Below are 25,776 nucleotides of genomic sequence, written 5' to 3'. Positions count from 1 at the left end.
GATAACAGCCCTGAGCGGAATGGGCTCTGATCATTTAGGAAAATTCTGTGCTTCTACTATTTCCTTGGCCATGTGCCTGGATTTATGCCATTCGTCAGCTCGATTTGATAGGCAGATATCCACAAAGCTCTTATCACCTCCAATGAAATGAACTCTGTCTATGAAAACAGAGTAGAGGTTTATGTATTAATTTTTACTTTATGGTGTGAAATATGGTAGAAGCCATAGAAAGTCATGGTCTACAACAAGGCTGCTCTCATTGAACTGTGATATGAAGGAGCATATCAGTGTGTTTGCATGTTTTAGAATATTTAAAACAAATGGATATATTCAGTCTACCTTTGTAATTGGTTTCCATTCAAACAGATCACTACATTATTCTTGTGAGGTAATATACTACAGACTTTTAACTCAATCTACCTTATTGTAGATGATTACAGCTTGGGTTATATGTAGATTTGATCATCATTCCTATATATTCTTCATAATCATAATATCCAATATTAAGATTGTACTTACTAAGATAATTGCAGAGATCTTGGGATATGGTGACGTTGCTAAAAAAAAATTTTTTTGAATATAAAATAGTTACCAGATGTGCCAGATGGTTTATTTCACAGGACCATCTGAGAAGTCGTCCTTGGAAACTGTTGGGGAAAGGGCAGGCACTTTCAAACAATACCTGGCAGGTGATTGGATGAAGCATCTGTCTATCACCGTCTTACCTGGCGAGGCAGCTGGATTTGCAACAGTGACTGGTCTAAGTCACTGATCGTTGAGACACAAGAACAGAAGCTTGAACCCTGACATGATAGATTTCTGCATGATCTTGTGATCTTGTGATCTCGCAAGTCCAGCTGCCTCACAAAGTAAACAAAATTGTGTAATACCCGACAACCATCACAGTTTAGAGACAAACTTCCTGTTAAAAGTTTTAGCAACTGTGTTTGCCATACTTATGTGTTCCCAGAGCTTTCCTGTGCAGTGAGAGATTATTACTGACAATATGAAACTTTGGTTTCGGTTTAGATTGAGTACAATGTTATCTGATAGATGGCTAAAATTACAAAAATAAGATCTAAGTTGTAATTATCTATCCTTTAAACTGCAACAATAATGTAATGTTGATACAGATTAAGGCAAACTTGATGTTCATAGTGATGGTACAAGATAAGCAACACTGCAGAAATGAATGGAAACCAATGGCTGTCTAGTTCAGAAGGAAAAAATGCACCCAAAAATAAAAAAATGTGGATCATGCATTCAAAAGCGGTCAGCAAGAATCTAAAGTATGTATAAGTGATTTGTGTCCAGTGTGCTAAAAACACATACACTGGCATGGTCCTTTTATGTCTGTCTTTTTTCTAAGTCAGTTTCCTCAGTTTTTAGACAAAATTGACACGCATGTGCTCCTGTCTGTGTTTGGTAGTCCCTCTTCCTGCCTCTGTGTGCGTCTCCAGCGTTCAGTGTGTCAGCTCTTGTTGATTTCCGCAGGGGAAGTTGCCTCGGTGCTATCCTCAGACAAAGCCCTGACCCCGGGGTTAAGGAATGTGAACCCGGGGCTGTGACGATCAAGACCTTCCCTCGGGGCGGACAATGCCGAACACCTCAGCAAACGCCCTAATGATCTCACACGCTTTTGTGTTCCTCGTAGCACACCTTTTCAATCGACCCTCAATCATGTCCACATTTAAGTGGAATCAGGCTGAATAAAAGAGAGAGAGAGAGGCCCCTAATAAACACCAAATCAGCTTAGTGTGTAACTCTTTGATTTAAGTTGTTTCTTATGTTTCGTGAAAAGGCTTGGTTTCATTGGATTCGGGTAGAGCGGAAATGATTAGTCGGTTTATTTACAACAATTTTGATAATCTATTTATTGTAAAAGTCAAATTTTGGCATTGAGAATGAACTGCTTCTCTCTGTTTTGTATCGTTAAACATTTTATATGTTCTTGTTTTGGACTTTTGGTTGGATAAAATATGCTATCCGAAGATATTTTCTGACATGTTTATTGATAAAAGAAAGTCATTGCGAAGAAAGTAAAAAAACAGATGACCCTATAATGAAAGTAATCGTTAGTAGCAGCCCTGGATTGCTGTGAATATTTATTCATACATTCCTCCAGATTGGAAACCATTGTCAATGCCACCGAAAGAGGCCATAATCACTTTTACGGATGAGCTTGTTGTGAATGGTCAAAGTACAAAGGAGACCAAAAGGCCCTTGTCTCATTTATCACCCACTTTAAGAGAAGGAGAAAGAGGAGGAGGGGGCTGTCAAAGCAACCCTAGCAGAGTGTATCGTAACAGTGGTGGTCTCTCATCCCCTGAGGCCAAAACACATTGCTTAAAGTGGAAGAGAAATGAGAGAGAAAGAGAAAGAGAGAACTGAGCCAAGAGATATTGCAATTAAGACTTAAGTATAGACTCGAGGGCTCTGAGAAGAGAGGTGTGAGGCGTTCGGGAGAGCCAAAACAGTCTCCAGAGAATTTATATGGATGGAGGTGAAGGGTCAGACCGCTATTAATCATGGCCCAACTTTAGGATTAAATATCTCAGTCTAGCGTGCAGATGAGAGGACCCGGCCTGATCGAGGTGTTTAAAAAGGCCATGTTGCGTCTGTCTTCTATTACAGAGTCGAGGCCTGAGGCAAAACAGCCATCTGAACCGAAGACAAATAGGATGTCCAATCACTGCCCCCCCTGTCATCTGATGAGAATTTACCCTCCCAATTAAGTCACTTAACATCATGTTGCAAACATGACACCGCCCGATGATTGAGAATTGTTTACTTGGAAGATAGATAAAGGAGATTTGCTCACAAAATCAAGCTACCTCAGGACTAATTTTTGCTCTCCTCGTACACACATTCTCTGTCTCACACATGCACACAAACACACCTTGAATCAGTGCCCAGTCAGACTTAACTTTTCTCTTTTTTTCCCCCCACAACTGCCTTTGATCTTTGATGTGCCATGCATTACATTAATTATGTATCTCGCCTCAGTACAAACGTGGTGAACACCTTCAAGTGCTTAATAGGAGCATGCTCATCACAGGGGCCTAGAGGATGACTGCAGGAGGTGTATGTATACTCTACATCACACCTATACTGTGATATTCTGCTTCAATCTGGGCCAAAGAAGCAGCATTTTTCACTCTCCTGAAACATTTGCTGCCTGCATGTGTGCAGGATAGTATGCTGAAGGATAGGAGGGGCTAAGAAGATGGATGTTGCTTGAATTAGGTGTAAACTGTCATAGTCAGAACATATAAAGTATGGCAACAAGAGCAATCATAGTGAAATAATCTAACATTGGTCTAATGCAGGGAGAGTTATGCAAATTGGAGTGTGCTGCCGCTTGCTGTAAAGCTAGCCTAGGGCGGCTTATGTGAATCTGCCTCAAACATTTATGCATCTGTAATAAATTTATAGATTTTTCATTTTTGTGCCATGTTGGCAGATCAAAGTATGAATTTAGTAAACATTAGCAGATGTAGAGTGGGGAGTTTTGAGAAAAATATTGACTTTGTATCTGAGTAGGATTTGAGTTTGCGCAACTTCACTGTTTTGGATTTTGTTTTTTGTTGTTTTGCACAATATAAACACAAAATCTCATTGTTAAGATTGGGTCATGTGATCACATTGGTAGAATGTCTGGATTTGGATCTGGAGCTTTGAGTCTCAACAAATCAAAGCAATTAGCCATTGCTTTTTGATGAATGTGTTTACTGAATCTCAGAGTACAAAACATGCAGATAGTCATTTGAATAAACAGGAAACATGCATGTAAAACTTGATTTTTAGGTCTTTTTTTAATTCAACCAGTGTTGATGAAGATGTTTAAATCAATTCATAGTTCTTTAATTCATAAAAGTTTGATTTAACAAGCAGATTTAACGCCAGATTCATATTAGATAAAACGTCATCAAATCCCATCCCCTACAATGTAAGTGGGTGTTTATTTTATTATTATTATTTCTATCTTGTGGTAGCTCTTACAGTGAGATAGGCTAATTGCTTCAGCGGTGAGTGAATGCAGTTGAAACATCTATCTACTGAGCCAACAGCCCTGGTTCAACAGATGTGACCAGGTTAAAATAACAGGAGATAAGCAGTGGAAAGAATAAGTAGCTGCTGCTCAGCTGAAAGGGGCTCCACATGATTTAGAAAACCTCCACCTCGAGGAAATCTGCGCACTTGTGATATATAGGCTATATATTGTTTTTAAAATGCACCCTGTTGGCTATTCCAGATTTGCTCTATGTTATGTCGTCGATTTGAAAGTTGAAGATAAGGCTCCCATTTGTATGTGTGGTGTCGCTGCAGCCCGGTCTGCGTTTGTGGGAGTACCCCTGCACAGGTCCCTTTTGCAGTGCGGATCCAGTAGTTGGAGTTGTTGTACACACCGAGCGCGAGAGGGAGAGGAGAGAGTGAGAGCGCAGCAGCTGAGTGAAGCAAACAGAGGAAGAAACATTAGGTTATCTTCAGAGACTATCACACATCGACCTGTCACTTTTATCGCTTCGAGCCCGAGTCCCGTCTACTTGAAGAGGACCACAGCAACAGCAGCAAGAGCAGCAGCAACAGCAGCAGGAGCCCGGGTCTGGTGTGGTCTGCTCGGGCAGCCGCCTGTGAAAAACTCCCAAACGCGGTCGTCTCAGCTGGCATGAGCTAACCTACTACACAGACATGGAAACCAAACCATTCTTGTCATTGGGTAAGTTTGTTTGTTTAATGACAAAGCCTCGCTGTGTTATGAACGTGTGGGCTTTTGATAGGACTTTCAAGCAGATTGAAACGTGTCCTCGCGCTGCGTTTTTGTGAGTGTGTGTGTGTGTGTGTGTGTGTGCCCCCTTTTCTCTCTTTTGACAGCGCGTGCAGCGAGTTGCCAAACGCATCAACATGTTTAAAGCTGTTGACGAGCAGGCTGGAGGGAACGTTATCTTCTTGAATTGTCTTCTTACTAAGGCGGACATGTGGTTTCGACTTAAAATAAACGCAGGCATAGCGTGGCTGTGTTGCATATTATGTTATCGCTGCTGTCTGAGTTGATGACATCTCGCTTTGATACGGAGTGACATCTCGCTCGGGATTAAGCCGCGCGCATACCTCGCGTGCGCTGCAATTAAGCGTAGCCTACCTTACTCGCTTTAAGTTTGCGCCTTTGCTTTAAACGTCGACATATTTAATTTAATATCGGCTGCAGAAGGAGGAAAAAAGCGAGCCGAGATGAAGCTTTGAACTTTAGCGTGATTTATTTACATTTAAACATTATTGAAGGGGAAAACACAGTGAGGAACTTTAAGTAGAAAATGCACTTTTTAAACACGTTTTCTGTCTATTACGTAAGCCCTGGTTATGTTTTGTACGTAAAGTGCGTGTGTTTGCTTCCAAAATCATGTGGCAAGTCTTTGGTTTAAAAATACGAAGATGTGCATGGATATCTCTTTTAAAAAAAAATGTTCTTTTGTTTTTCACGTGACTTGGGGTTGCGGCTTAATTTGCTTCCGTTTAACTTTCAATGCGTTGCTAGTGGTTTTTGAAAATGAACCCCCAAGCAGCATCAAAGTTGGGGGTAGGTGGGGAGTGGGTTAAACTTGGCACTGTGCTCAGATTTATCGAGGCAGTTTGTGTTTTCGGCAGTTTGTCTCTTGAAAACTGTGTTGAAGTACCAGCACATCAGTTCCAAACAGGTGACACTGGTGGAGAACAGTCTTTTAGTCACATCTCAGTGTTCAATAGCAGTCTGTTTTGTGTGGATAAATAGTCAGTATTAACTACACAAACATTACAGGTTTTGGAGGGCACTTTGTGAATTTGGCACTTAAGTATGTTGTAATAGAAGGAAAGAGAGGAAAGAGGAAACTTGTTAGACTCCTCATTAATCTAGAAGGTAAAGATTTTAAAGGAAAAAAGGGGGCTTTTATAGGTACATCTGTCGTTTCTAATTGCAAAAGGGTCATTTTTGGATTTCCAGTAAAAGAGAAATTAATTTGGCTTATGAATGATTCTGTTTTTAAACCTCTGGGCTAATCTTAGGCTAAGTCCAGTTTGTATTAATGGATCCTTTTAATTCCCCCACACACAGACACACACACACATAAGCACAGCACACTGTAAATCATTAATGCTGAATGCTACTGTAAGTTTGTCAGAGTGAACAGAGAAGACCCTTGTCCCCTGCAGCAGGGACACAGTACAGAGCCGTAGGCGAACCCTGGTATTGTGTCTGCTGCCCTTTCATGAGGGCGTCATGTTACACCTCGACACGTATCATCAGCTGCCTGTATGCACCGAAGGAGATTCACTGGGTGGGGGGGAACTTCTGAGACACCGGGGCGGCTTTTCTTCTGTTAGAGGCCCGCTCGCTGACACTGTGGCCACAACGCCCTTTATGTGGCTTCCCAGAAATATGCTAAACCACCAGCGTTACACACACTGACAGCCTGTTATTACAGGTGCACTGTATTGTGTGTCCACATTGAAAGCGATATGAGTTTCGGGCCTGCCTAAATGTACGTTGGGGTCGTCCATGCAGACAATTGACAGCGCACCCACACAGCGGAAGCCCATGTGAAAGCCTCTGCGGTTGGCTTGAGCCTCAACGCTTCATTGTTTAAGTGAGGAGGAACACTTCTTTTGCTCCAAGCCACCTCCACACGCTGTATCAGCAGCTCTCTCATCGCCCATGGTCCTAATCTGTCAGCCCTTAAATCGCCATTTATATTTAAACTGGCTCCATCAAAGGTCCACTTGAGCACTGATTGTTAATTGGCCACTTCAAGGACAGCGCTATCTGCAAAGTCCTTGAACGTATTGATTAGTCGCTCACTCAGTGTAATTATCTGTCGTGCCGCATTAGAAATTCTGACGTTCAAACTGTTTGAAATGACAGTAAGTACATTTTACAGTTATAGATCAGTTGTTGGCCGTGATGACGACTGCCTTAAGCGCCCGTGGGATCTGCGCTGTACGCTGATGTGCTACCTTATCTCACTATCTACCCCCCCCACCGCTCCCCTCCTCCCCTCTCCACACCACACCATATTTGACATTAAGCCATGAAGACTGAAGGGATGAGATTAAAAGGAAAATGCGTCCTTTTGTCAGAGCGAGACGAGGTTGATCATGACAGTTTGTCGGTGGGATAAACAATGTGTCTTTGAGAGGAGTTTTTGAACAGCGCTCAGGTGAAATAAACCTTTTCTCCCACATGAAAAGTAATCTATAAGTATTGATTGATGGCTGATTTTCTGTTTGGTTGATGACTTTGTCGCTAATATGACAGCATCTAGATAGTTCCACCAGCTCCACCAGAAAGTTGTGCATTTCTCTAGTTTTAGTCCTAGATTCCATGTCTAAAGAGACGTGTATAATCATATGTTCAAAAGATTATTTTTCTCATATTAGGGCAACTTTTTAGAAAATTACAGCCTGTTTTTGAGAGTTATGAATGGAAATCTATTGAGCTATTTCAAGTAAAGGAACAAACCACAACCTAGGTAAATGCAATCTAATTTAGATATTAAAATGATTAAAATAGAAATGAAAAATAGTTTTTTTAATAGGAATTTTCTAAGCTGAATTTGTTAAACTTAAGTTTCTTTGTTTATAGAGCTTCTATGGAACAAACTCTCTCTCTTTGGAGCGATCACAATTGACTTGTAGCTCCGACCTCAGCAAAGTTGAAAAGCCTCCAAAGGCTCGTTTTTGCCACCTGCTAAAAGGATGCGTGTTGTTTATTTCCCTGAGTCTGATGGAACTCAAACAACTGTTAAACTCTGTGTTGCTTTCTGTTTGGGGGAACATAAGGTACCCCCCTGCACACACACACACACACGCACACACGCACACACACACACACCCACACACACACACGCAGACACCCCTCCCAAAATCAATGAAGTTCATGGTCTTTGATGAGAACGTGAGATTCATGGTGTGTGTGTGCGTGCGTCTGTGCGTGCGTGTGTGTGTATGTGTGTGTGTGTGTGTGTGTGTGTGGGATAGACTGAGGGCTACATTCCTTTTCTGGCAGTAACTCAGGAACAAAGGTAATACTGGGAGAGGGTGTGTGTCTGACGGGAGGGTTGTGTGTGTGTGTGTGTGTGTGTGTGTGTGTGTGTGTGTGTGTGTGTGTGTGTGTGTGTGTGTGTGTGTGTGTGTGTGTGTGTGTGTGTGTGTGTGTGTGTGTGTGTGTGTGTGTGTGTGTGTGTGTGTGTGTGTGTGTGTGTGTGTGTGTGTGTGTGTGGTGGGAGAGGGCTGGGAGAATTACACTGTCAAAAGCATTTGGCCAAGTTTGTCTTTTACAGCCGTCCAGTTTTGTGTTCCTGATGTGATGCTTTTGCTCCCCTTTTCAGAAAAGGGGGCTGCAGCTGTCATTTTTATTGGAGGAGTTTTATAGCGAGACTTAATGGCTTAAAGTGACAGCTCTCTCTCTTTTTTCTCTCTCTCTCTTTTCCCCCTCTCTCTCTATCTCACCCATGAGGCCTTTAACTCAAGCAAATCAAAGAAAATTTGCTCGCCTTCTATGTGCCCACCCTCCGCTTTCCCACCCTTAACCACTGCCAACATCCAAACTAAACTGTACAAGAGGAGGGGGGGGGGGAAGAAAAAAAGATTTATGTTCCAATTATGAACACAGTGAATTGCCATGAAGTATTTCTTTTATATTTTTATTCATAGAGTATCTGTTGATCAGTATAAAGCATTAATTACACTTCACGACTGAGAAGAAAGCTTTTTGGCTCCACATGAAACAGCGCACAGTTTAGCTTGTCATGCTCTCTCCTCTCTGCGGCCCACACTTGTTTATGTTCTAAACATAGTAGGAATCAGAAAGTGCTGCGAGGCATTCTGATGTAGAAATCAAGGAGCGACTCCACACACACACACACACACACACACACACAAAAAAGGGCTCGTTAATTATTGGTGCACGGAGCTCCTCCCTTGCAGGAGGCCTTTATTGATAACGGGCGCGCTAAACTTTGCACTTCAAACCTTGACCTTTGCCCCCCCATATGCTGTATCAATTCAGGAATTTGCCTTTGGCGCTCAATCTGTTGTTTAAAGAAGTGTTTAAAGACAGTAGCTTGTAATTCTTTCTTTTTTTCCTTTCTTCCCCTATGTCTTTCTCTCTTTTTATGCTTCTTTCTTTTTTTCCCCCTCCTCCATCCTCAGCCATTCTCTCCATGGCTAGTGTCCTTGTTGTTACTTAAAAAAAAAAAGCCTTTACAAGCTCAAGGTGACTGATCCCACTCTCTAAAAAGCACCCCAAAAATGTTCAGTTTATAAAGATACAACACAGAGAAAAGCAGTAAATCATCACATTTTAGTGGTGCGGTCATTTCAGCACGATTTTACACTCAGCGTTTTGGATTTTGAGTTTGATAGTTGCAGCTCGCACTTTCACTGCTCGAGCGTTTGGAATCATCTGAGCACCATTAGTCTTGGGGGTTTATTTTAGGTCCTCTAAACTGCCTTGAATGGCTTTTCTGTGGACTGGCAGTATTCAGCGTGCGTACAAACCGCTCTTTTGAAGTGGAAACGTAGTCTCTCTTCTGGGATTTGACCAGATCACACTCATAATTCGCAGCGAGTGGAAGGTCGGTTTGCCCTCCTCCAGCCGAGGCCCTCTGTTTTCAGTTTTTTTCTGAACTCGTGAGAAAGATGAGCGAGGAAGAAAAGCGTATAAGTAAGAAAAGAAACGGGAAGAAGAAGGAAGATAAAGAGTGTTATGGTGGTGTTGTGGGATGAAAAAGTTGCCAAGAATCCCAAAAAATCAGTAGCTGTCAGAGGTTAACTCCCTCTGTCTGCTCCTCCGCGGTCCAAAAGCTGGCATGATTTCAGTGATAAAAACAACTTCTCTTGCAATGGCGATAATGTATGAAAATATCTCGACCGTTTGGCAGTTTTTGAAGTGTTTTGTAATTAAGTTATGAGCTTTGATGGGTGTTCGCTGGAGGAGGGTGACGAAACGAATGCTTCGTAGATATATTACACGCCTACCTGTCATTATATTTCCTTATGCCCACTTCTTTTTTTTTTTACCACACTAATTATAACAATGAGAACCGCTGAGTTAAAACATATTGATCTAATTCCATTGAACTAACTGGCTGAGTGGAATAAGATTTTCTACATTAAAATGACAATTCACAGAAGTAAGGCTAAATTGCACTGCTTTACATGTTGTAATAATATGTATCTGTTACACTGGTTGTGATGTCATCGGCGTGTAGCATGATCAAAAGCCGGAATGATGCGTTTGATGTTCCCCTGTGCTCCTCGGAGAAAGGAAAAATAATTATATCATGGACTCCAGCAGCGAGGTTGTTTTTGTAAAACTGTATATTCAGGTGTACACACAGCGCGCTCCCTGTCTTTTCCCCCCACTCACGCATACACATGATGTCCGTGTGTGTGTGTGTGTACACAAACACAGCGAGGTATTCAAGGCAGTGTCTCTCTTGCTGCTCTGTCACCGTTTTTTTTTTTTCGTGAGGTCGCAGGGAGCGAGAGAAGATGTCCCAACGTGCCCCACGCCTCCTTCCCTCCCCGCCTCCGTCGCTGCTATTACTGCTGCTTCTACTTCTACGTTTGTCTGTCACCTTGCCAGATGCTGAGGTTGGGAGGGTGGGGTTAGGTGGAGGTGGGGCTTCCGTGCACCGCTGGGCACAGGGCCACGGAAATCCCACAGCATGCAAAACACCTCGGTTATGTCCTGTGTGCGCACATGTGACTGTGTACAAGGGGGGAGGGGAGGGGAGGGGAGGGGGTGTTTGGGTGTGTACGTTTACTGTACAGTGCATTTACACCTGCGTGCCAACAAACATGCATCTTCACTGTAGTAGTAAAGTTAGTCATTACAGTGCTGTGTGTGTAGGTGTGTGTACAGGCAAACGTAATAAAACAAAAGTGTTTCTGCTAACAGTTTCTTCCATTAGCTTTCCAGGCTAATGCAAGGCAAGGTGCTTATATTGCGGAGGGAATTACACAGGTCTCAAGTTATAGACTGTTATTAATGGCTTTAGTAGTCATGCAAATGCAGCTCTGCTCTGTCATATTCAAATATCATTCCCTCAAAATCTGCAGCTATTTTCTCTCCTGCTTCAGAAATGTCTAAGCTGCACTAAAAGTTCTTTTCGCTTACTTTGAGCAGTTCTTCCATTAGTAGCGAGTAAGCCTTTATTAGGATTTCATCTGACATTTAAGAGAAAATTCTCAGAAAATGGCATCGCTTTATCCATTCCCAGAATTTCATCACTAATTGAAAGCACTGAGAAGGTTTGTTAATGTCGCACAGCTACATGCTAATACAACGCTGGCTTGTTAATAGCAAAAAAGTAGCATGCAAATATTGGCTGCCATTTCGCCATGGTAATTCATGAGTGTTTGTGTTAACCTGACCGATATGCAAATGCAATATTACATGTAATAGTGGCTGCTTTATTTGTGGTTAAAGGCAGTTGGGTGGAAACAGTGAAAGCTGCCATTTATAGCAGCCAGGAAATCATCACATTCCTGCTAATGACACTCATCCACCTGCTAGCTGTGTCTGTACTGATTGTTAGGTTTGAACATGTTTCAACACACCAGGTTTCCTTATCAGGCCTTGCTCTGTTGTTCCCTGAAGATGTCGTAGAATACATTTATATGAGAAATATATTCTCTGTTACTCTACAGTATGAAACATTTTCTGCTGATCTTAAAGGATTTCCTCAGTTCTACTTATTTTGGAGGCTCTCTCCCTTTCACTTTCTCAGTTCCTCAGGTTGTGGCCCTGCTGGGATTGATGTTGTTGAAGCTGTCACTCAACCAGAGTAGTGTTTTTTGTTTTTTTTCCCCTCCAGATCCTATAGGTGCTACTAGAAAGTTTTCTTCAACTTCCAAGTTCCTTCTCACAACACAAAGACAGGACTCAGGTTCAACTTTGGCAAAGCGGCCCTTTAAACCGGCCTGTGAGACGATAGGCTGCGACCGCAATTATGATAAACAGGAGATCCATTACAGGAGCGACCAAACCGTCCGGATTAACGATGAGATGGGAGATACCAAGGGACGTTAGCAGACGCGAAAGGGATTTGACACAGGTTATCTGGGAAATGGATACAAAGCATACATTTCTACTATACGCGCTTAACAAGTCATAACTTTCACATTATTTTCACAAATTACCGTGCACGAGGGAGAATAGATGGAGGGGGGGAAAGAAAAAGAAGATATTTTGTGAGATAATAGGGTTCCTTTGTGGGTTTTTCCTCTGCCTGCAGTACAAAAAGACTGATTAACTGTTTGTTGACGCCTGCAGGTCTAGCATGTTCATACATCCGCCCAGACTGCGGCCCACACACACGCACACGCACACATACACACACACACACACACACACACACACACACACACACACACACACACACACACACACCTGTATGCATGTGCACGCACACACACACACACACACACATACACAGACATGCGCACATGTGCAGGCCGTCTGAACAGAACTCTGGAGGGCTTTGTCACCTACGGTTAGACACCTTGCTGCGGCCGTCTGGTTTTAGGAATGTTCTCAACAGCAGGAAGGTGGAAGGGTGCTAAGAATAGAAGGGGGGGGGGGGGTGTCTATCTGGAAAAACAACACCGGCAGCATGGATCCTCTTGCTCTTAATATTGACGGATTGAAGAGGCCGTACCGAACGCGACTGTAAATGAAATGTTTGGGAAAAAAAGTTCAATTTTGACTCTTGCCCTTTTGTAACTGACTCTTTTGGTTGAAGGCGCTTACATGCCCCCTCCCCGCCACCCTGCCTCCCCCCCTTGCTCTGCCCGCAACATTCAATCTATTTGAATTCAACGTTTTTACTACCCCGTAAGGGAAATTTGCTTTGCAGACAGGGTTTGCAGTAAAATCACACCGTAGAGCCATGTAATACGAAACAGTAAGGCCACATAATGTAAAAGAGCAATGACACACCTAATAAAGAGCTTCAATATAAACCCATCCTGACTATGGAGAGGCTAGAATGCAGGGCCTACTTATCTCTCTCTCTCTCTCTCTCTTTTTTTTTTTTCTAAAACTGTGCACCACTACTTAAGTCACTGAAAGTAATAAGAATGAATGAATGCACAAAGCACATTAAGTGGTGGCTGAGTTGAATGGTCTTTTTATATTGGCTGTAGAGTTTATTAACCTGCTTATTAGACTTAGAAAATCCACGCATTGTGCCACCAAGGAAAATGTTCTCAGTTACCCAAAGAAAGAGTAAATAGATCACTGTTCCATGACGGTGTGTCATTTTTTTCCTTGACTCGACATCATGAACGTAGAATTCAGTAAGCCAAATAGCCTAACCAGTGCCTTCCGTGTAAATCTGTTGTTTGCACTATTCAGGAGAAGAAAGTTGAGCAACCAGGTTTACTAGACAGACGCAGACAGGCAGGCGCGCAGGCGCTCGCCGTGTCTTTGTCGTCAGCCTTCTGCATACCAAAGTGCTGACAGTTGCCTGCACAAACGGCTCCGACAAGTTCAAGTGTCACATTTAGGATGCTTTCTTCTGTTTCAGCGCAGAATGGGAAACAGGAGAAGGCAGCGGATTAAACGCTACAGATCTGAGCGTTGAGTTGTTGGCGGAGTGGGATTGTTATTGGCAGGACTGTGTGCAGCTGTGTAGGTTTATGTTTTTGTGTGTGTGTGTGTGTGTTTGTGTAGGCTAAAATTTACTGTCATTATTGATTAATCTGTTAAGTGCTAGTGAGAATTTCAGTGAGCCTCAGGTGACATCTTCAAAGTGCTTTCTTGATGTGATAATCACTTTACAATGACATGAAGCAGAGAAAGAATTTTAAGCCAGACTATGTTTGGCATTTACTTGAGAACTGACTCAAGTGATGAGTCATTCGTCAAAAATGTACGTTGATATCATGGTGATCAACTGAAAGATTGATCGACCAATCATTTCTGCACTAGTACGCACATTTCCAGAGAATGGTTATGTGTGTGTGTTCTTGGGCATGCAACCGTGTAAATGTGTACAAACTTGCACATTTACAGTATGCATATCTGTGTCATGTGCACGATTAAGCTGAGGTGAGCACATGTATGCCTCGAGCTGCTGCTCCTGCTGCTGCTGGTGAGGGAGTCCCAGGCAAACTGATTCATGAACGGGTGTATCTGGAGCAGCTGAGAATCAGTGTGCCGTCAGAGAGAGAGAGAGAGAGAGAGAGAGAGAGAGAGAGAGAGAGAGAGAGAGAGAGAGAGAGAGAGAGAGAAGGAAGGTCAGGGGTTGTGGCTGGGTCTCACTCTGTGGGAGAGGAGCAGCCTCAGCAGACATGACAAGCGTTTGTTCGGAGGTGAGGAGAAAGAAGAAGTGATGGAAAGGGGGGAGAAAAAAATACAAAACAAAACCGGATCGGCGCCGAGTCCTGCAGAAGGAAGCAGGAAGCACGTTGTTTTTATTTAGGTCTTGCTTCACTTGGTGCGCTGCTTTCCCCCCCCCCCCCCTCCTCATCGCATCAGTGCAGCTATTGTTAGTAACAGAGTTAATTGTTAATTGATCCAAAGAGCGATAAAACAAGGCACCTAATCTCTCGTTCTCTCTCTCTCACACACACGCACACACACACACACACATGTGCTGCTGAGAATGAGTGGATGTTTATTACAGGATCCTAGTGGATGCTAAGGTGCCCTGGGGGCTATTAAAGCCCTCACTTAAAAGGCACTATCAGGGAACAGTGATGTGGGCTGCCTGAAGGAGGAGGGGGGGGGGGTAGAGGAGTTGTAGAAAGAGAAAGAGAAGAAAGGGGGAAGAAAGAGAAGTCCTTGGAACAGTGAGTAGAAGGAGGGAATAAACAGTGAGCACATCTGGATTGCCTCAGTAGAATATTTGTGCAACATCTGGAAAAATTCCCTGGAATTTAAGGGTCCCCTCCTTTCATTTCAGTTATTTTTTTCTCCTTCTTTTCACTTCTTCTTCGTTTTCTTCTTCTTCTTCGCCCTGTTTTTCTGCATCTTCAAAGTCTCTTACCCCCGGCGCGGCAGGCACGTAAATACTCCCGTAGTAATGCATGTTGAGCCGTTGCAGACTTTATAGCGGGCCAAATTGGGCCCATGTGACCAACTCCCCTTTGTGCAGGGCCGGGCTAATTAAGTGGCACAGAAGTGAGAGGGCACCCGGCTGCGGATCCAGATCTAGGCCAGACCTGGGCCAAACACAACCCCTCATAAAATACAGAGGGGGAGAAAAAAAAGGGAAAAAAAGAGAAACCGAATCCTCCACCTTCCACAGACAGTTAACTTTTAATCATAGCATGAAAAATAAGCTCTTTGTTTTCAGCAGCACGAAAAAAAAAAGCATGTTAACAGACTTTTCTGGTATATTATGAAAGAAGCGCTATGTATTATGATTAAAACACAAACAGGCTGCCTTTGTGTTCTCAAAAAAAAACAAAAAACAGATTTAGCTTTTTCATGTGTTTGTTGTCATTGAAAAGGACGTACAAGGAGTGTGTTCATGAGCCTTCCTTTGAGGCGCAAAATCCCAAGAGGAAGGGGAGACAAAAAAAAGAAACCTCAGTATCAAATCAACACCATCAGTGAGTTTCTCTCAGTCCACAGTGTTGCGTTCAGCTACGGCGGCCTTACGTTACATTACATTAGAGATGCACCGCAAGACTTTTGTTCGAGATCACAAGAGCGCTTCTCTCTCTCTCTCTCTCTCGTTCATTAGAGATTAAGATTCAAACGGGCTCCCAGCGCCTTCTGTCTTTACCTGGCCGAGGCTCCTTGTGGTGTTCTGCGGGGCCGCTGACAGACAGGTAGCTTACTCAGAGCGGAGGGGGGGAGTGGATCACAGAGGTACATGCTAATGCAGCGACTGCGCTGATCAAAAGAGATGCATCGCGCCCCCCCCCATGATGGGCTTACTGATGCCTGAGATGTCCCCCCTCCTGAGAGCTACAGTACGAACAGGCAGGAGCAGGGCAGTGATCAGAGGAAGAAAGCGAAGGGAGCGAAAGAAAGAGAGAGAGAGGAGGATGGGGTGAAAGGGATGGAAGGAGGAGGGGAAGAAAGGCGTGCTTGAATAGAGAAAGATAGATGGCAGTGAAGAGAAACAGGCAGAGATGAAGAGAGGAATGGAAAGGAAGAATCAGAAACCACATTTTGAATTGATTTTTTAAATTGTTTTCCAAGCAGAAATCATTGAGGGAAGGAATCCAGTGCAGCCAGTTTAAATGCACATCTGGTTTCTTTTCTTATCCGGATACCTGAGCAAAGAGTCAAAACATGCCATTTCATTTGGTCAATTAGCTCTCTCTCTTTCTATGACACAGAGCTGATTTTTTTTTCTTCCCCCTCCGTGTTGCTCTGCAGTTGGCCTACATCTTTCTGCCTGGCTGAGCTGACAAGTTGCACTCCTTTCTAGGAATGCTGATGTTGATGATATAGTTGTACCATATGTGTGTGTCTGTGTGTGTTTGAGGTGCAGAGCGGTGTTAGCTGATCTGTTGATCTGTATCAGGGTGTGCGCTGGTGTAGATGTGTGTGGAGTTTAATCGAGGCTGCATGTGCTGGCATGGAACACAGGCTCATTATTACATCCAGGAATTGGTCTGTGTTTTTTATTTATTTTTTTAATGGGTGAAAATATGATTGAGAAATTTGTGAATAATACAGAAAATCCAAGTGAAGTATGGATTATACTGTAGAAATACTTTCTTACCTTTATTTACAGTACAGTGATGGACATATATGGGCACAAATACTTATACATGCATGCAGGATTATTAATATAAGCATTCTTAGAAAGAAGTATTTTAGTATGTGTCTTGCTTGCCTTCAGTATGGATGAGTATCATTGAGATTTTAATGTTAATGCTACTCTTGCTGATGCTGCTTATCAGTCTGGTTCTTTTAAGGCAACTCTTATTAGTTCTTTTTGTTATATTTTAAGAGAGAAAATTAAACAAAATGTACTGCAAACTGCAAATCTAAACATTCTTGAGTAGCAACTACAACAGCTTTTTTTCCCAACAAATCACTGTTGCCGACTATATTGTGATAATTGAAACTGAAAATAAATAAAATAAAACTGAAACTGTGAAGACTGAATTTACGAATACACCCATATTTAAAGCTAAGCACGCCCTCACATGCAAAAAGACTCGTTGCACTTGTGGCAACGAACGTTGTTAGCATCCACCCTAGTGAAGTGTAACAAGACTTTGGAGGGCTTAGTTCTCTTCCATTGTCACTGAGAACAGTTTGTGTCTGTGAGCTGGCCCCCGCCCCTATGACAGGCTCAGAAGAGACAGATCTCTCCTCTGCATTGGGAATAACAAAAATGCATCATAGACTAATGTTTGTTAGCTAAAAAGTGCAAGGAGTATAATGTAGCCAAAATAAATTGGAAATAATTTCTCGAATACCGAAAACAGAACTGATAATGTCTGAGCTTATAAATACTGTGGTTTTTAATGATTTAGCACCGAGGCTCTTTTAATGCCAGGTGTCTATACCCATCTCTAGCCTTCAGGTTATTATGTATGCAGGCATCTGTGTGCAATCCTGCAGAATGACCTGGCTCTTGCTCGACCAATTGCCCATCCCTTGATCCAAATCATCCATATTAAACTCTGCTGTTTCAGGCCCTACTTTTTGAGAGGGGTCACCAGCGCTCAGCTCTAAACTGATCTGACGGTCTGTCTCTCTTGGTCAGTAATTGTTATTTGAGATAAGAGTTTTTACCCTCCAAGGCAGATTTAGTATTTTTGGAGCTTGCCCTATGCTTCGCTGGCTCATCGCGTCTCGCAGCATCTGCAGGTAAGAAGTGCAGTGATGTCATTGGTGACATTTCATTGGAAGGAACATGCTGTATGCCCTCAAAAAGGTGCCTCAGCTCTTGACCCAGACCTCACTACATTATCAAAACACATCCGATTTTATTGCTGTGGATTTTTTTATTTTTTTTATTTTAATGCACCTAAGAGCCAGTGCTCTCACCCCTTATCCAAACAGTAAAACTTCAAATAAATCTTAAGGTTAACCAAAGAATTTCATGTTTTACCTTTTAAGTGCCTCTAATAAATACCAAGTTAAATGATTGTTTATATTTGAGGTAAGAAAAAGGTCATAAATCTTAACTTCTGAGACTGTACACACAGTAAGGTTCAGACCTGTTGAAACAAAATGTTAGTTCAGTGACAAAAAAACCAAGGTGCAACTATATTACATATATTACATTACCCAGTTATAGAAAAGAGTCTTCTGAAATTTGCAGTTGGCAATTAAAATGTAACCATTTCTTTATGTTGGCAAATATATTGTACATTCAATACTGTTAAATGTTTAATTTTTTTGTTCCTTTCAGTCCATTCGTGTGGGCCCATGTTGTAGCACATTTATCATAAGGTCATCTGTACATCAATTACTCAGTGTTGTCATTTCTAGATTTGATCTTCAATGCATCGCTGCCTGGTTTATCTGCGCTCTGAAACACAGCAATCTAAATGCACTATGCTGGGCCCCGCAACCCCGACAGCCCGGGGGTCAAACTGATTGGAAGTGAAGAGCCACGTGTTGGTTGGTCTGGGTCGTCAGTGGCATTACATCACATTGATTGGCTCAGATCTGGCGGGGAATCTCCAGTTGGAGTTCAGTTATTGAAATTAGGACTAGCTAGTGACAGATTTCAGTCCAGTGCCCAGCTCTCTCTTTCTCACACATACACACATGCATGCACGCACACGCACACACACACACACACACACACACACACACACACACACACACACACACACACACACACACACACACACACACACACACAAACACTTCCTGTGTCTATCTCTGGGTCTCAGCTGACCACAGATGTGAATGAATGATTGGTAATCCACAGCCTGGCCTCCAGGGGATTGACTGAGTTTATGACCAGCTTAGCCTGTAGTCCTCTGTTGATTGGCAGCTATAGTTTACTCATCGATGGAGCAGGGTGGAGTTGGGATGAAGGGGTGGAGGGGTAACAGTGTCATAACATGTCACCCTGCATTATACACAATATGCATCTCAGTCATTCATTTTATATTCCACTCAGAGAGGCTTTGAGTCACAAAACGAGTGCATCAGTCAGCATCACCATTGTAAGTCTGTTTTTACCATTGAGGGCATTATGGTAATAGGGCCACGGAGCAGACCTATAGGCCCGATGTCTGTCCATCACTGCCTGACCGAGCGACTCACCGAGTGATGAAGTTACACTGTTGGTCGGCTGGCCCAGTGTTGGAGTTTCGCCATTGGCTGTTGTTCTTTCAAAATGAGTCAGCATGAGCAGTTTCAGTTACGTCCTCAGTGGACGTTTACAGGGGAGTCCTGCCGTCCTAGCAGCTAGTTAGCATGACTAACATCATTAGCATAGCCTTGCTGTAGCCTGTAGACTGTGTAAAAATAAGGTGTAGCCATGGTGTTTCTGGTTTAACAGCATTGTGCTGGGCAGGTGACGTAGTGTTTATGGTGTGTGTGTGTGTGTGTGTGTGTGTGTGTGTGTGTGTGTGTGTGTGTGTGTGTGTGTGTGTGTGTGTGTGTGTGTGTGTGTGTGTGTACTCTGCACGACGTCACAGCGTGGATATATAGTGACACAGCTAGCAGGCTGTTAGCCTAGCATGCTAATCCTATGTAAACCAACAGATAAGACTATATGTTTACAGAGATCTGCAGATAGAAATGGATGAAAGCAGGAAGAGTTAACATATAAATAGAATAGTTATACAATTAAAATAAGATCTTTTTCAAATCAAACATCCTAAGACAGTGTTTCCCACAAACTTTTGAGAGACGGTGGTTGGACCTCAGTCCGACTCTCTAGGGGGGTCCGGGGGCACATTTTTAAGTCAAATGCATCATTCTGGTGCACTCTGAGAGCAACATTAAGATGTAATATCTATAAAAACAATAAAAAGAATTGTGCTCTAGTTTGTACTTTAGTAATTTAACTAATGTTTGTATAGGTAGGCTATTAATGGTGATGACACAGCAAAAAGGTCACACCCACAAAGCACAGGAAAGACATTTTAGCATTTTTAAATGTTCCAAACAAACCGTCAACAAAAAACTAATGCCCATAGTTCAGCTCTGAAACAAAGAGAGCAGAAGTTAATATTCAAGTTCAACTAGTTCACTATGGGCAGAGTAGCTCTAGTGCAGGGTGAGATGCTTTGCTGAACGTTTTGGAGAGTGTACAGTTATGTTTGGCTCACTATGAAACTGTGGTGGCACAAATTAGACTATGGTGGGCTGCCACATTCTGTTTAGATAATGAGAAATACTGCAAGATATGCGTGGAAAATACTTTTTTTCCAACTACATTCATAACATTTTTTTTCCATTCAAACATTGCTGATGACTTTCCTAAAACTCATTTTAATATGTCTTATTGGCTCCTACATGATGTGACAAATCATTTAGTTCATTAAGAACCTTTCAGAATAGCCTCATTTTACTCAATGTTTACTGGATAAGTACAACATTGCAATGGTGCACAGGAAGTCATGCATGTGAAATGCATGACTAGGCAGAAATTTCATGTTTATGGTCTAATGTTTAAAAAGTGCAACAGTATGCTGTAGTGAGTCCTGACGTGCATTATTGTAGTAAATAATCACATGTGCCTACTGTACTGTAGAGCTTTACATTTATTAAACACAAAAATGACTGGATGTTTTTCAGAGTGCCGTTCAACATATCTTAGGAAAAACTGCCACAAAGTTGCACAAAAAAATAAGTTCTGTTGCCCAAAGTAATGCTCTACATATGAAAACTTGTGCTTGATGTAGCACTGGAACACAATTCATTGCATTAAACATTTATTCATTCATTAATCCTATTTACATCCTATATTTATCTGATATATTTATCGTATCAATATCAGACTATATCCATGCAACTCTTCTGTGTGGACATTAAGGCACACTTTTGCTGTCAGTGTGTAAACCTTTACAATAAGTGACATCTTTGTTTTTTAACTTTTCACTGTCCTTTGCTTTCACACAGGATAATGGACAGTGTATGTTATGGCCATTAGCCTGTCACAATGGAGCTGTCTCATACTGGAATCGTGCTCACTCCTGTTATGATCATTTTCATGCTATCTCAGGCTCTCGCTTTGTTCCTTGTCTCAGTGGGAACAGCTCGCCCCAGTCTTTAATGCTCTGTTTTTGTGCTCACTGAAAAGCCCCGCTTCCAACCAGAATACAGTGCAGCATCACACTCGCTATACGCTGAGCCTCATCCCCATGGAAGAGAAATAATTTATAAAATGAAATCTACATTTGTTGTGTAAATGACCACATGCTGTAGGACATTTAATCCTGCCTGCAGTCGATCCCAGTCATGTGACTTGACCTAGTTTTGTCTGCCTCCCTCTGCCTGTCTCTCCTCTTTTTCTCTCTTTCATTCTCTTTCTGGCTCTTTCACTTTCTCCCACAGTCTCTAAGCCTTGTTTTGCTTGCCTGTTCTTCCTCTGTCCTTCTCGTTTCTCCCTCTTCTTTTCCTCTCCATCCGTCTTCCTTTTTTCGCCCCTGTGCTGGCTGCTGTCTGTATTTTCCTTCCTTTTATTTGACTGATCCACGGATTTGTCTTTTCCTCCTAATGTGTTAATATCTAAAACTGTGTGGCCAGTAATGCTGTCCTTGATTACTGAACACAAACCAGTTATGAAAAGAATACATCTTTCATATGAAGGAAGTGACACTCACTTATGAAAAGAGTGCTACAACAGAATATTGGTTATTACTGAAGCCATGAGTCATCTCATCATCCTTGAGACTTTCTAACCACAAGACAGCTATGCAGAATCATTTCTGATGAGTTTCCAGCAGGTCAGATTTGCCTTTGGCAAGCACCTCTATTTCTGTTTTCATTTAGCAGCATTGTGAGGAATCTCAAAGAGATTTTCGTCCTTGGGTTTCCTTTTGTCTGGGCTTTGTCAGGATGGCCTTACCAAGGCCCTGGCCTGTGATCCAACACATCCTTTTTTCAGTTTTGTTAATTGATTTGTAAGTGCTGTGACAAATGTAGCACACATGCCATCTTTTACTCTTGCTTCCTGCAACATGAGAGTCCATATTATGTATATTGATAATACTAAAAGGATACTGCTACTAAATATTTTAAGGGAATATCATATTGTGGAATATAATATTGTACTTTAAAAAGCACTCTATATGATGATTTTAATGATGATGATTATTATCATTAATAATAATAATACTAATATTACTACTATTACTACCATTACTACTACTACAAATAATAATAATGATACTAATAATCATAATTAGTAATAATAATGATAAATAATAATAATGCTTTTGCATAAAGAGAAAATGAGGGATTGGGTGCTTTGCAAAAATAATAAAATGTGGATTTGTAAAATAGATTGAAGTATGGATGGATAGAGAGATAAAGAGATTGATAGGCGCAAGCATGGGTGCACCCTGCTTGGCACAGTATCTAGTTGAACAACTTGGTCGCCTCTTGGAATGCGTGGCATGTATCTATTCCTGAAGAGCACAAAAGATCACCCAACCTTTGGAATAATACTGTAACCTCTAACAAGCTCCAGCTGTCCCACTTCTCCAGTGAACATAACACACACTACATGTAATTCCTTATGCATACAGGCTATTTTCCATAGTGTCAGAACCACAGGTTTATATGCTATTATGGGCCATTATCTAGAAATATGCATTGATAATGTAGCCTGGGTGTTAAAGTTTTCACTTCATAGACTTTGTGAAAAAGAAGCCTTTGATTTGGTTCAGTGCACACTTGCAATTTCTGACCAAATTACACTCTTTTTCTAAATCTAAGACACTGAACTGAGGCTTTAGAAACATTAAGCTTGAAACATGAATAACATACAATTATATTATGCATTATATGACATCCACAGTTCATGGCTGGAAAGTAACAGTATTTAATTGTATGCTGGAAAAATGATTATAGAAGAATGATTCCTGCATAATCACTCCTGTAGAGTTTTGTTGAAGGTAGGACTCATGAAATTCAATGAAAGCCTATTATGAACCTTTTTTGCAGGATTGGGTAATTAGTATTAAGTAATTATTTTACTTCAGACTTTAAAGGCTCAGCAAGGTCCAGCTCCTCAGCTCCTCTCCATATTTAATTTTTAATTTAATTTAATTTTTTACATAACATGCATAAAGAGCCAAAGAGCAAACTGAGATCCTTAGCCAGAACTTTCCTGGACCTTGGGATTAATTAGGCATTTTCATAACTAAACTCAGACAAAAAAAAGGGGGAGAAGAATTAATTTTATCTCAATAACATGTTTGTATGGGCTGAAAATCTTATTGCAGTTAAAACTGGATTTACTGTTCATTGCTTGTTAAAAATATAGATTTTCATCGTTTATTTATTCATTGCTATAGCTTTTGATACACACTTTTCTTACAAGTTGCTCAGCTAAAAATCAGTGGCCTGAAGTTAATGTCATGTGTATTTATATATGTATGGCTTAGATTCCAGATCCAAGTGTGTTTATTTTTAAGAGTCAAGAGAAAGCATGAAAAAACAGCTCCTTCTCAAGGTACAGCAGTGCTTAGCCGTGCTATCAATACGGTACCTGAAACGTTGATACTTGAAGGTTTACTCAGTGAGAGAGCCCTGTTGTCTCCATTCATTATCTTGGCCCACACTCTTCATTCCAAAAACCTGACTTTGCACTGTTGCACTGTTCTCCTGTCCAAGTCTTTCCCAGTCCAGCTTGGCTCCATTTCATGGAACGATATTGAATCAGAGGTGTGCACTTTACAACCAATTTACTGTAGATTTGACAGCCTGGATAAGATCATTCCAATATTTTTCCCTTCTTGAGTCTCTTGTCCAATGGAGCTTTATAGTCAACAGATTGGAATCAGCAATCCTGGTTTTAAACCCCCCCCTCCCCAATTCATATTTAATGGCTCCAATTTTAAGGAGCAATTTAGCGAAAGAGTACACTTAATCCTGGTTTTTAAACCTGTCCTACAAGTGCTCTGTCTTGTGTAAGCCTACCAATTATGAAGGGCTTTTTATTGTTGTTTTAGTTTTCACACCCTTTTTTTACACCCATGCAGAACAGCTGCAGCCCCAGATGTTTTTGTTTTCAAGTTTTGAATTATGCACCACTTCATATTAATATGTTTCACATAACATGCTCAAACATAGCGTTTCCCATGATATGTGTGGCTTTTTTTTTTTTTATCAAGCTTCTATCAAAATGCGACTATATTTCCATTTGAGGACTGGAACATCTTTTTATTAGTGTCTAAAAACATATGTATATGTATATATACGGAATATATATATAACAGAAATATCCATAAAAAATAATACATTATAAGTCGTTCATGAAGCAAAACAGCTCATTAAATGAATGCATTTGTGCTGATGTTAATTTTCTGCTTCTCTTTTTACTTTTAATGGGCATTTTTCATAATTTTCTGATTGAATATGCTTTTTTTCATGCTGTGTAATATTGCCAGTCATTTCAGAAGTACATGTAAAAGCTCTGCATTTCTTCTGTTAGAGTAAATAAAGCTTAAAAAACCCCACAAGACTCTGAGCGGTTTGAGTGGGTCACAATTGTAGTGTTTGTACATGTGCAGCAGGCTTTAAGGCAGCAACAACACAATAAGAAAATGATAATGCAAGCCTTGATTTAAGCATGCTTCAACCTTGATGGGTGAAAGTGGGTCAGAGTTATAGAACGTATTGTTCTGAAGAGAAGAACAGAGGACGTGGGTGGCAGTACAAGTCCTTCCTTGTGTTTTGTCCTTGGGTGTTTGTACATGTTTACATCCTCTGTACGGTGAATTCAAGATGTTCTAGGCAAAGGTGGCAGGAGGAGGTTAATGGGAGACTCCGAACTCCTGTAGAGATGGGAACGTGGGCGTGTGGAGTCAATTTAGTAGGCCAACAGGAAGCGTGCTCCTGGACCTTCCAGCTGGACTCAGGCAGGCAATGAGTAGGGTACAGGTCACAAAGCAGTACCACACCTCTCTTTCTGCCTCGGTGCACCTCTGCACTGCTATGAGGCATTACATTTTCCCCCCACAGAATATTCATCTCCATACTGTAAAGCTGTGCTTTTATTTTAACATTAGTTGCTGGAGGTAATTCTCTTTGATCACTCCAAAATGTCAGCTATGATCAAGGAAAATTGAGGCCATGAACTAAGGCCAGAACCGTATCCAATTGCAACCATTAATCAGGGCTAAAAATAGCAGCTTTGACGTTGGATTTTGAAGCAGTGCAGGCCAGGGTGAATCCTACAAAATATTGGCTGAATATCCAGCCGCGAACCATTAGAGGAAGCACATGAAACAAAGTTTTATCTCTCCCTCTCTGGCGGTGATATTTCACAGCTGAGAAAGGGCCAGTGTGCGCTGTGCCAAAGGCTGTTGGGGTGGGCAGATACTCCGTCATGTGAACGGTTACTGTAAAGATCGGCGGAGGGATAGTAGATTTTTATGTGCTTCCTTGTGTCTGTTCCCGGTGAAAGGAGCCTCTTATACCCTTGCAGCTTTTTCTGAGTCCAATCACACAAATTTGATTAGAGTTGTTTGCCCAAGGAGCTGCTCTGGCTGCTGGGCTGCAGTGAGGCCCTTGTTCCCCTATTTGCCCCGGAGAAAGGTTCTGACTTGCACAAGCAGCCTTTGAACCGGCCCCTTCTTTTCTTCCCCTCTAACCTCATTTACCACACTTTTTTT

At 41.7% G+C, this 25,776-nt stretch overlaps 2 protein-coding genes across 4 annotated transcripts in view; one reads left to right on the top strand and one right to left on the bottom strand.

Annotated features, from left to right (window-relative positions):
* Positions 1-25,776, bottom strand: part of LOC133994936 (leucine-rich repeat transmembrane neuronal protein 4-like) — a 933,350-nt gene that overhangs the window by 423,604 nt on the left and 483,970 nt on the right. The window lies entirely within an intron of this gene.
* rxraa (retinoid X receptor, alpha a) overlaps positions 3,883-25,776 on the top strand; it is a 110,518-nt gene continuing 88,624 nt past the window's right edge. For all 3 annotated transcript variants that reach the window (XM_062435272.1, XM_062435271.1, XM_062435270.1), the window contains exon 1: positions 3,883-4,720. In XM_062435272.1, coding sequence (XP_062291256.1) covers positions 4,693-4,720 — 28 coding nt within the window. In that variant the 5' untranslated portion in view covers positions 3,883-4,692. The remainder of the gene's footprint in view (positions 4,721-25,776) is intronic.

Source organism: Scomber scombrus, chromosome 15 (assembly GCF_963691925.1).
Source record: "Scomber scombrus chromosome 15, fScoSco1.1, whole genome shotgun sequence".
Classification (NCBI taxonomy): Eukaryota; Metazoa; Chordata; class Actinopteri; order Scombriformes; family Scombridae; genus Scomber; species Scomber scombrus.
The sequence above is the reverse complement of the archived record's forward strand: the minus strand, read 5'-3'. Positions and strand labels throughout refer to the sequence as shown.